Here is a 12,233-nt window from a genome sequence, read left to right on the forward strand (position 1 = left end):
TCAGTTCATCGGCTCTGCAAGATACATACATGACCAAAGTTTGGCAGGAATCCATCAATCGGTTCTTCAGATAACGCGATCACGAGAACGGGACGTACGTACGGACGGACAAACCGAAAACATAATGCCTCCGGCTACTTCGTAACGGAGGCATAAAGACACTTACTCTTCATACTCTTCGAGGATATTTAATCTCTTATTTTGTTTGAGGTATTCGGCTTCCACTTGGTGCAGGGAACTGAACAGCAACTGCTTCTCTTCTTTTGCCTTCTTCTCATGCAGATCCAAGTCTTTCTGTACACAGAAACATGGGAAGAATCATAAGGATGAGAAGGATGAGAACAAGAATGAGAAAAATAATAAGGACTCCCAGTTTCATACTTACGACAGATATTTGGCTTCCAAATTGGAATAACTCTCAACTTTTTCTCGTCAATTCCCTTCTTCTTGTACTATTTCACATATTATTTATTATTATTTCTCATACCACGTTTTTACATCAATCAAGGCTTGTTCAGGTATGGTGCGGTGAACCGCTGCAAAAAGTCTGCCACAATAAAAAATTAAAAAAAATAAATGAATGGCGACGGGGCGCATTAATCTGTGTTATAAGATACAAACTGTCGAGTGTATGAAGCTTTACGTCATCATTTTTAAAACGAACCACCACGGTTTTGCCGCGTCATATCTGAACGCGCCTTTATCGGGAGTGTGCACTGACGATTGCCTAGCTGACAGTCCACTTACTTCTCTATAGAATGTTTCTTGATACGATATTGTTCTCTAGTCTGTATGCTCTGTTCGCTCTACAATTCTTTATATATACCTCTATCAGGGATGCCAGTTAGAATTGATCAGAGGGCCTGAAAATCACCTACAATGAGCTATTTTGTACACAAAAAAGCCTAAACTATGGTCTGAAAATAACTCGCCAGGGCCTGAATTCAGGCTATTGCCTGAGAACTGGCATCCCTGCTCTGTACAAGTTTCTTATAAATGTCCTTATTTGTGAACAGACTACGAAACCCATAACTTGCCTGATTCTTCTCCTGCAAGCTCCTGATTTTATCATCTGCCCTCCTGGTGATGGCTTGCTGATATTCAATCATCCTAGCTTCTGAAATCTTCTTGTTGTTTTCTGCCTGTTCCAAAGCCAACTGGGATTATAAAAAATATATCATAGGTAAAGATTAAGTTGAGGAAAGAAAGAGTGGGGTTGATATTTGAAGAAATGGGAGAGGGGGAGATGGGAGTTGAGGGAAAAGAAATGGGTAAAAGGGAGATTGGATCAGAAAAAGAGGTATTGACATTCAAGCGGAAAAAGAGAAACAGAAGGAAGGAGGAAGAGAAGAGGGAAAATGGGACAAGAACAGCAATAAATTTAATAGAAAATTAAAAAATTGGGGGAAAAGATAGATGATAAAGAGGATAGGATGGGGACTAGGAATCCTGAGACAATAAAAATAATGTGCTTCTGATTATTAGAATGGCGCAAATTAATACATGGCACAAAAATTTATAATTTATGTAGTTTATAATAATAATTCCTCCAATTTTTCTTCTATTACACGGCGTGCCACAAGGTTCTATCCTAGGTCCTCTACTGTTTTATAAGTCGGCAAAAAGAAGTCGGCAAATTTATTTTTTTTAGGACGAAAAAGAGGGGTGCAGTTAATACACAAGGGCGGTTTATACAACATTAATTACGGTATAATTGAAGTGTATCTTGACACTTTTGACCACAAATACAAGTTATATATTTCAGAAAGTAAACTGTGTGAATTCCTTAATTTTAGCAATCAGCTGAAATTTTTATTTTCCTTTTTAACCTTTCCACTACAAAACAAAGACAACAGGAAAGAAATATTATGTTCCCAACTTTCTACATGCCATGAGAAGCTAACTTACCTGAAGAGATTCCATCTGCTGATTCACATAATCATCCGTGTTCGTACCGAAGGTTCTCTGCTCGTGGACCGGTGGTTGTTGGTCCTTCCACTGTTGCATTCGCTTTTCAAACATCTTCTCATAGTCGCTCTCAGATAATGGAGTCCTCTGCAATTCCTGCGTTTCTTTCCCACTCTCCTGTCTATTAACCTTTGGCATAGTGGTCTCCGTATTAACAACATGGGTGCTATTCGATACAGGGGTTGCTACTGGTTTTGAGATTGGTTGTTCAAATTTCTTGGTGTTGCTAGCACCAACTACTTCATCATCAGGTCGGGGATTCAAAACCCCATCCACAGATGTGCCATCGTCACTGTCAGCTTTATCCGGTCTAACAGACTGATTAACAGTACCTTTGTTCAATTCAGAAGTCATTTCATTAGATTCGGCGTAGGGTTGTTCTGTTGGCGCTCCCACCAAACTCGGGAAGCAAATGGAAGCAACCCCATTAACCACCATGAGTTTTCCAGGATTTTCAGTTATACTCGCAGATTCTTGTACTACACTCCGAGGTCCATCGCTTTGGATACTACTTCTATGTTCAGATTGACAACCACCGATTCCATCCCTATTAAGTTCAAAATCAGATCTGTCCATTTCAGAAGGAACAGGCAACTTAGTTACACTCTCTTGCCGTTCACGACCCTCTGCAGAGTCAACAGTGTCTTTGGATTCTATATTGTTACTAGCCCCTGTATTTCCCTTTGTCCCTTCTCCACCCCGCTGTACGTGTGATTGTTCACCATTTTTGTCCGTCTCCCCATGGACTACCACATCATCGTCCACCTCCTCCATGGTGAGTTCCTTGGAGCTATAGTGATCTTCCCAATGGTAGTCCTCATCGTCGATCCCATCGACCTTGCAATTGGAGGGAACGCTGACCTTGTCTTCAAGTATCGACTGATACAGCTCTGATTCTATTCCTTCGTAATTAGAAGCATGCATCTCTGACGAAGCATCGTGGAACGAATCTTCGGCTTCATCGTTGTCATCATCACTGTCATCCTCCTCATCGTCATCTTCATCATCGCTTGAAGTGGTGGTGTCGTCATTGTCCGATTCATTCTTGGTCCCTTCGCTCTCTTCTGTTTTAATTTCGTTATCGTCCTCTTCATCGCTATCCTCATCGCCGTCGAAAGAGTCCAACCCAGAGACGGGTCCTCGCTTTGTCATCGCATCAAACTGATCAAGACCCACCGACAAGGTTGGGTTATAGCCACCAAGACCAGGAATGAACGGAACAGAGTTAGGATTCAGAGAGTAACCCGCGACATCACCACTTAGTTCCCTTTCCTGATATCCGTTACGGATCGCTAGCTCTCTGCACTTCTGAGCATCACCCTTCATACTTGCGTAATCACCAATGACGACCATGTCTTCGGATTCGAGAAGGAATGGCTTGAGGCCACCTCGTTTAAGTATAAGTTCCTGGTGCTCAAATGTCAGGTGTTCCATATACCTGGTTATGATTGGATCTTGCAGATGAAGAGGGCCATTGCTTGAAAAGATTTCGTTGAAATGGCTGGCACAGAGGGAAAGAGAGAGAGAGAGAGAGAGAGAGAGAATTATGAATCATTACTTGCAATCGTTATTGCGACACGATAATACAACATAAACGTGCAGGCTCCTCATAAAAGGTGCTGAATTAGTACAATCATAAATTTTTTGACCATTTCCATCATTTTCCATCCCCAATTTATCTAACACTGAAATCTACTTACAGGAAAAGGACCGTTTTCTGACTCTTCTCTTCATCTGTCTCTGGCACAATGATGAATTCTTCCTTCTGGAACGATGCGTCAATCTTCCTCGCTGCATCCTGTAGGTACTCAGGAATGGCAAAGGGACGATCCTCCGAAACAGTCAGGGTTGAATGCCACCTGGAGTTTTGGAAAGAAAACACAAATATTGTCTTTTATGCATAGAAATCAAGTCTTTATACGCAGGCCCTGAACTACAATTCTTACATTGTTTAACACCAAGGGGATAAAGGAGGAGGGGACTTAAGCGTCTCTTCTGAATATTTCCAATTATCAATCACCAAATATAACATTTTTCCAGAGAATAAATTTCAAAAAATTGTTCATATATTTGTACCTGTTCTTCCTCTCTTGAAGTTCTTCTGCATCATCTGCTCCATAGAGATGTCTCGTGGTGGGCCCAAAATCAAATTGGACAATGTTTGAGGCTTCTTCATGCAACTGCAAGGCAAAAAGCAGAGAACAGACTACTTAGCAGACAATATACTCACATCACTGAAAATAGACATTTTAGTTGAGAGCCATTCAGCTTCGGAAAGTTAAAAAAAAGCTCTGGTAAAATATATCATCAGCTCCAGTTGTCTTTGATCAGGTCCAAAACCAATCAATACAATTTTTTGGGCCCTTTCAGCCAACTGTATGGTAAAGCAGAACAACAGACAATTAAACTAAAGGGAGATGTTCACTCGTTTCATAATTTGCTGACAACAGAATTGGTGGAAATACCATTAAAAAAGTGAACCTGTGGTCCCATCAAGAAATATCCCTGAGACTCTCAGAGAGTCTTCCTGAGATGGAAATGTAAGATAATGACTATATCATATTGGGAGATGGGTGGAAAATGCAGTGCATTGCCTATTGTTCTGAATCTAGTAAGTAATAAAACATCATCTTACCGTCACAGGTTTCCTGCTCTTCTTAGGCTGGGCTTTGTTGGTCTTTTTCTGATAGGGTACATAGATATGAAACAGAGAGAAGGACAATTATAAAAATGTTGAAAGTATAGGAGTGAAATAGTAAAACTACTACAAAAGGTTACAGACGCAGCTGCCCCATTAAATACTGTTGTACTTGTCTCTCTAAATAAACAGGAACTTCTGATGGCACATCATTATCGTAAATTTTGCGAGTGGCAAAAGTTTCATTAAATGAGAAATTGGAAGTGGATTGGGCATACGCTATGGACAACATCAGGTTTCATCGGACAGGCCCCAATATGGAATACCACGGGGGAAGAGAGGTTAGCTGGTCAAGAAACACCTGTCAGAAAAAAACAGGGATGCCAGTTAAAATTGATAAGAGGCCTGAAAATCACCTATAATGAGCTTTTTTGTACACAAAAAAGCGTTAAATGGCCTGAAAATAACTTGGCACGGCCTGAATTCATGCTTATGCCTGAAAACTGGCATCCCTGGAAAAAGGACAGAACAGAGGACTCTGGAGATCTTTCGTTGATGGCCTACTAAAGCTATTACTATCCTGTTTTCATCTCTCCTATTTCACTTTCACCTATGAAATCTATGAAATAAATTGTGTATTTATATGCTCTTTAATCATTCCATCATTCAAGTCCCAGCTTTTGATGTTAATTTTTATGAATTCCGACTTAAGTTAATTGACAATTTGTCCCCCTTTTCAGTCGTACCTGTTCGACGTCATCAAACTCGTCCCTCTTCAGTACGTAGGTAGCTTCTGGTTTAATCTCTGCTTCTCCTTCGGCTCCCTGGACTCTGGAGGTATCATTTTGAGTGGAGTCTGTTGCCGCGGCAATACCAGCATCCGATCCGGTCCTGGGTTTGGTTGCTCTATGAGCTGATTTACTGGATGAATCTGCAAGCAAGACAAGTAATAATAATAATATTCAGCTTATATATATAGCGCTTAATACATCTCGGCTTCTCTAAGCGCTTTAAAGATATACTATTACGCCGGTCATTGGATTCAATGCTTTCCCGCACACGATGTGTGCACAATCTCCACTCCCTGGGGAGCATTCCGGCCAGGCGTTACTCGACGCTCAAAAACTGTTTGACCAACAATGACGGTCGCATCCAGAGTTACCAACCTTGTGCGACCAAAAAAAGGAATGATGATGGCAAAAAAAAGGAATTTCAAGCAAAGAAAAGGAATTCATTAAAACTAAACTTACAACCACGCGCGACACACTTCCAATGCATAAATGTTCATTCATCATGCTGTTTTTTTCCATACAAGCAGGTAATTTTTTTGGTGGTTATTTTGGTATTATCGGCATTTCCTTTTTTTTGAAAATATATATATATATATATATTTTTTGTTAATTAAATTTTTTTATTAAAAAACGTGTTTTATGAAGAAAAAACGTAATACCGTAATTTGAGGGAAAAAACAGAGTAATTCCGGCAAAAACGGAATGGTTGGCAGCTCTGCGCATCCTACCGGGTACCCATTTTATCACCTGGAATTGGTGGAGGAGGTGTTGACTATCTGAATGATAACAGCACATAAATAGCTTTGGAAAGGCCTTCTTAGGACTCTGTCACATACATACGTACTAACAAAAACGATACATGAGAGAGGTGTGCGTTTGTAATCTGGTAAAACACAAAGAAATACAGAGGAGACACTGACAAAATCCCACATCATTCTTCGCCGACATCAAATTGGAAACAAGCCCTTGAGAACAGGAAAATATTTTTTATGTAACCTATATACATGAAAGAGGAGAGTTTGCGATCTGGTAAAGCACATTGTCAATGAAATACAAAAGACATACTGAGAGAATCCAACATCCTATAAAATATTTTTTATTTAACCCATGAATGTGGAGTGATATCCTCCAGTCAATTTAGGGACTTTGACTCAAATTAAAGGCTGTGTGAATAATTCAGACTTAAGTTTTCTTATCAAAAGAAATAACATGGTACTCTGTGCATTGATGATTACACATACTGTAACATGACTATTTTTACAAATGCTGTGCTATTACCATTTTAGGGAGCTCTACAAAAGAGCAAATTCTTGAAAAACCATGGTTTAAAACAGGAATTTAACTTCCATCATGGACTAAAATAAAAATACAAGATTACTAAACGTATGGACATGAAACCGCTACTTAAAAGATTCTCCTTTGTATGTTAGTTTGGGCCAATGTGTTTACCCACCTTCCTTTTCTGCATGAGCGCCCTCTGCTGTTTGACCATGTCCAGGTTGACCTTCAGCATCCCCTTGGCCCTTCTCTGCCTTGTAGCTATCACTTTGGTGATACTTCCGAAACTTCTTCCCTTTCTTCTGGTCCTTGGTGGGTTTCCTTAAAGAATGAACCAAACAAAATACATGGAAGTTTTAAGACTCTACAAATTATACTGAACGATCGTAGATTCATTTTTTTCATTTTTCACTAAACAAACAATAGACGCAAAGAAGCATGTATTTATACAAAAACAATGAAAATACAGATTAATCAACTTCATTGGCAATGTATACATATTGTTTAATCTTACAATTGATATAGAATGGAAAAGGAGAACTAAACAGACTGCCTATGATGGCTTTGTAGGGCAGTTCCGAATAATATACACAATAAATTGTTAAAGAGCATTAAAATACGACAAAAAAAGTTAGCTTATTGTGGAAAAGAGGTATTCGGAAGATAAAAGAACAACTGATATAATTCATTTGTAACTTGGAAAGCTGGCATGACTTGGTCTCTCTACAGGTATTGATAAAGTGACTGCAAAAAAAAACTTTGGCGGATATTTTAATTTTAACGTTAATCCACTGGGGAGGCACAAATATATGAGCTGAACTAAACTGCCAATCAGCACAGTTTGTTACACTGACACAGTAGTCATTATGCCAAAATATAAACAGGGGTCCACACCAACTTTTTTAAGGAAGGGGGCCCGGATTGGGGTTTTTAAAGTCTATGCATGAGCCATATGTAGAACAAAGTCAAGAAAAAGAAACTTAGAGGGGGGGGGGGGGGGGGGGGGGGGATCAAGACTTAGAGTTTGGGCCCCCATGGACGCCTGTTGGCGTCAAGCCCTGCATTAGATGATTTAACCATGATCCCTATTTCTATTAATTCCATGATCACAGACATTTTAATATCATGAATTCAATTAACCTTTTCTTCACATTCAGAATTAGACTTCCACATCACACTTATCATCTAATTATACAACAAAAGTTTTCTTACGGGGCAGATTTCTTCTTTGCTTCATCCTTGGCTGGCTTTGGTGGTTTCTCAACCTTGAACTCTGTCTTGATGATTCCATTACCTTCGATCACCTTAATGTAACTCAAGGTTCCTAGGCAGTCGGGTGTTGAGCACTTAGTCTTCAGAGCCTCCTACAACATGGAAAACAATTTGCAAGCATTGGTTAATATGTGTCCATAGTTCAGCATACAATCATTCTTCCATAGTTCAGCATACAATCATTCTTACAATGTCTAAATGGTAAAATCGTCGGCCGGCTGGTAGAAGGGCGTTAGCGCGAGCGACTTGAAAACTACTTTTCAAATTATTCACATTTAAAGATTTGTTTTATATTTAAACTGCTTTCCGTCCCGAAAATTGATTTCAAACATAAAAGACTAATATAAATGTTGTAGTAGAACACGGCCACAATTTTTTTCTCAGAAATAAGTCAGTTTTATAAAAGTCTGAGGCGATTTAGTGCTAACGCCCTTCTGCTTAACGCTTCATTTTTTACCTGAAGTTCGAGCTAACGCCCTTCTGCCAGCCGGGCGATGAAATACTCATTCATAAATTTCATTGATTGACAGTTTGGAAATGTGGCTTTGGAGAGGAATGGAAGGAATTAGTTGGAGAGACAGGGTCACCAATGGAGTGTTGCATAGAGTAAATGAACAGAGGAGCTTGGAAAAACAGATTTGGAGACGTAAGAAAACCTGGACAGGACACATCTTAACATGCTCAGTGACATCTTGGAAGGGAAGATGGATGGTAAACGGGGAGAAGAGAAAGACCAAGCATTGGGACGGTGTCAGACTTGGAAGGTGACAGATCATATGACATAATGAAGAAGAAGGCTACAGATAGAGAGGGATGGAGAAAGAAATACAGAAGGCTCTGGTGTGTGGACCTGCCTTAGGCAGAACACCTGAGAGAGATTTCATCAATATTTGAGTTTTTGTTACAAACCTTATTTGAATATTTAAATTTTTACATATGTAAGGCAGTCAGTGTGGCTGAAAGAGATCAAAACTTCCTCAAAGAAAAAAAGAAGAAGCTCATTCCCATCCCCCCCCCCCTCTTGTTGAAGAGCCGTTTGAGTGACAGCATGACAGATATGGGCACAATATATGAAACCATGTTGTTGCTCATCATAATCACAATCAACAATCAAATCATATCTGAATAGCACTTAAAGATGTTACCCCCTCCATCACTTCCTCCTCCTACCCCTAAATTGGCCATCTCAATCATCATCATTGTTTAGCGTCTGTTGTCCAATGCTGTGGGGTTGGCAGTTTTATTTACCTTATGGCTCTTCTTGCCTCATGGTATTCAGCCTGGGTGACACCAGATGCTTTCATATTTTCATCTCATGTCTCCTTCAAGGTTTTGCATAAAACACTAAATGTAAAAGACTGTCCTCCGACTCACCTTCTCGCCCAAGATATTGCTCTCATTCTTGATGGCCTTCCAGCAGTTGATGTGGTAGTCGATGTAACAACGTTCGCTGCACTGTACCTTGATGTAACCCTTGAAGTCTAGGTCGGAGAAGTACATCTCCCTCTTGGAGGTGCACTCCATGTACCTGCAGGTGGCGTCGGCACTGGGTGGGTTCTTGCACCAACGCTGAAGCTCTTTCAGTGCAGCCTAGGTTCAAACCAGAGGAGTTGCAATGATTGAAAGGTTGTGATAATGTTTGAGGATTGCCTTAGCTGACGTAAGCAACCAGGGGACAGACAGCATTAAGTCCCCTCCAGGGGACTTGGTAAATGAAGATTAAAGCCTTGCCTTGTCTATGATGTCAAGGCTTATGTTTATTTATCACTTATGCTTTCCAGTTATTACTGTTTTGTAGCTTGTAAAAATCCCATGTTACATTTCCAGGTTTTAAAATATACAAAAAATGAATTGAATTGAATTGAATATTATTATTACCTTGACGTGGAAATAAATAAATGCAAATGAGATGGATTGTTGGTCTTACCTCGAGCTTGCCTTCCTCCGTCTCTTCAATGTTGGTCGAGGTTCCGGGCCATGTGTGGATGGTCTGATCGAATCGAGTGGTGATGAACAGGCTCTTCTCGATAGGATCAAGCGCTTCAGTAAACCTGGAGGAAATAACACACGTTTGATAGATGTAGAGAGAATTGTAGACATATGTGTGTGTGTGTGTGTGTGTGTGTGTGTGTGTGTGTAAAGTGCACTTGTAATAAATAAAAAGGGAGAAAACGGGCCCCACACTTAAGTACTTGAAAAAATTGGCCATTGTGTGTATGATTGGACATTTTTTAAAGGGAAAACAGACATTTCTGAATTTATAAAAAAAGACCTCAGTCTGTAATACAGGATAATTAATGTATTCCATACCTGTTTAATTTGAAGAGCGCTGTCGCCAGGCCGTAAAAAGGTAGTCCATTTCGCATGTTGGGGAAGTCCTTTGTGATACTTTCAAACCTGGACAGAGCTTCGTTGATTTCCTAAAAATTTAAAACAGAAAATCAAATGGACATGAAACTAAGGATCCGTTTGTTGTTGTCAAAAACAAGTAAGAATATTTCATAAAAGCTAGTGAAAGCTTTGGTTTTGATTTGCTATGAGCAAATGTGTAACACATTCATGACTGAAATCAATCTTAACTATGTACATAAAAGATAGATGACTGCAAACTTGCAATTAATTAGAAAACTTGCAATTAATTAGAGGACTTGCGATCGACTTGAATCAATGCCAACTCTTTATAAAATGGGGCCAAGAAGACATTTCAGTTCATGTACAGCATGCTGAGGAGGGCTGGTACTTGTGTACTCAGAGTTGATATCAATGGTATAAATTATCGGTGAAATTGCATATGGTCTACAGCCAGCCTGTCTACAACTCACATGGTCTAATAATCATTTTGTCTAATGATCATTTAGGCTAATAGCTGTTTGTTCTAATTTCCATTTGGTCTAATCTCTAAAGAGGCCACAACCCATTTGGTCTCTTGTTCATTTAGTGACTTAGTCTAATACCCAGTTTTTTCCTGGCCATTTTGTTTACTATAAATAGGTGTAATAATAATTTGATGATTATTATTACTTATGATTGAATGATAATTAGACCATACAGATATTAGACGGGCTGGGTGTAGACCAATTGGGTAGTACTGCAATAAACCAAATTATATACTTACTAAAGGTATTCCGGACTTGAGGTAGGCTGTGGCCTGAGCATACAGGAAGACCAAGTAGTCTGCTTCATGCATCCCATAATGCTAAACAAAAGGGGAAATACAGAGAAGAGAACAATTAGAAAGGTTTATTTACACATGAAGGTGTTCTTGGGAAAATGGTTGTATCACACATACATGTACAAGAAGGCAATACAGAGATGAAATAAAATTGGAAAGTTCTATTTACACATGAAGGTATTCTTGAGAAAATTATTGTATCACACATACAGGAAGACAAATATGTAGTCTGCCTCGTGTACTCATGCAGATTAAAAAGTATAGAAAAATTGATTTGTACATTCAAGGTTAGTGGAAAAAAATGATAGTGGGTCATATATTCCAGGGACAATCTCTATGTTATTCAAGGTGGTCAACAAAGTGTTTTTAAAGACGCATAGTAGTGGGCTCTCATGGGAAATTGGAAACCATTCAGGCGTTTACCAAATAACAAGTATTGTCAATCACCAGGATTAGCCTTCAGTTGTAGAGTTTACCACTGTAATCTAGCCTGTGTCTATGAAAGAGGGGAGGGGCACATTTACACACAATGCAAGCTTCAGTCATCAACCTGGGTTTGATTCAAACCCATGATCTTTAGGTTCCACAGGCAGACGCTCTACAAAATGAACCAACTTGAATAATATCCCTACCTCCTTTTTAGTAGCCTTCAAGAGTTCTGCAGCCCTGTCGTACTGGGTGATAGCTTGGCGAGACTGACCGCTGACTAGGGCTAGGGAACCATCAGCTAGACACTTCTCTATAGCATTCCTCTCCTTGGTCAAACGCTCCTAAATATAAAAGTAAATAAACATAAAATGAATGATAATACAAATTTTTTTAATATATCTTTTTACTAAGTTTAACTGAACTGGGTTTGTTTTGCATTTATTTATTTGATAATGAAGAAAGGTGGCTTTTTGCTATAACATATGCATTTCTTAAAACATCGTCGATAATGATCAATATCAAAGGTGTGCATAGAAAATTACGACAAAATTCTCCTTTCCAGCAAATCAACTGGTTTACATGCCAAACACAATAGCATACCTGCCAACACTGACAGCAAAGAAATAGGAACAAAACAAATTATGATATATTTTTTTAAAGAGGAACATTCCTAACTCTCCTATTC

The 12,233-nt window shown here is 39.3% G+C and overlaps 1 protein-coding gene across 4 annotated transcripts in view; it reads right to left on the reverse strand.

Moving 5' to 3' along the window:
• LOC592552 (E3 ubiquitin-protein ligase TTC3) overlaps positions 1-12,233 on the reverse strand; it is a 56,448-nt gene that overhangs the window by 12,170 nt on the left and 32,045 nt on the right. For 3 of the 4 annotated variants that reach the window (XM_030978257.1, XM_030978255.1, XM_030978258.1), the window contains 13 exons: positions 11,752-11,889; positions 11,063-11,143; positions 10,258-10,367; positions 9,875-9,998; positions 9,322-9,537; positions 7,888-8,039; positions 6,851-6,996; positions 5,353-5,537; positions 4,045-4,148; positions 3,669-3,827; positions 1,909-3,469; positions 1,038-1,157; positions 167-294 (listed from right to left, as the gene is read on the reverse strand). In XM_030978257.1, coding sequence (XP_030834117.1) covers positions 167-294; positions 1,038-1,157; positions 1,909-3,469; positions 3,669-3,827; positions 4,045-4,148; positions 5,353-5,537; positions 6,851-6,996; positions 7,888-8,039; positions 9,322-9,537; positions 9,875-9,998; positions 10,258-10,367; positions 11,063-11,143; positions 11,752-11,889 — 3,224 coding nt within the window. Of the gene's footprint in view, positions 1-166; positions 295-1,037; positions 1,158-1,908; positions 3,470-3,668; positions 3,828-4,044; positions 4,149-5,352; positions 5,538-6,847; positions 6,997-7,887; positions 8,040-9,321; positions 9,538-9,874; positions 9,999-10,257; positions 10,368-11,062; positions 11,144-11,751; positions 11,890-12,233 lie in introns of all 4 variants that reach the window. The other variant, XM_030978256.1, reaches the window with a different exon arrangement.

This window comes from Strongylocentrotus purpuratus, unplaced genomic scaffold (assembly GCF_000002235.5).
Source record: "Strongylocentrotus purpuratus isolate Spur 01 unplaced genomic scaffold, Spur_5.0 spur5_scaffold_1, whole genome shotgun sequence".
In the NCBI taxonomy this organism is placed as follows: Eukaryota; Metazoa; Echinodermata; class Echinoidea; order Camarodonta; family Strongylocentrotidae; genus Strongylocentrotus; species Strongylocentrotus purpuratus.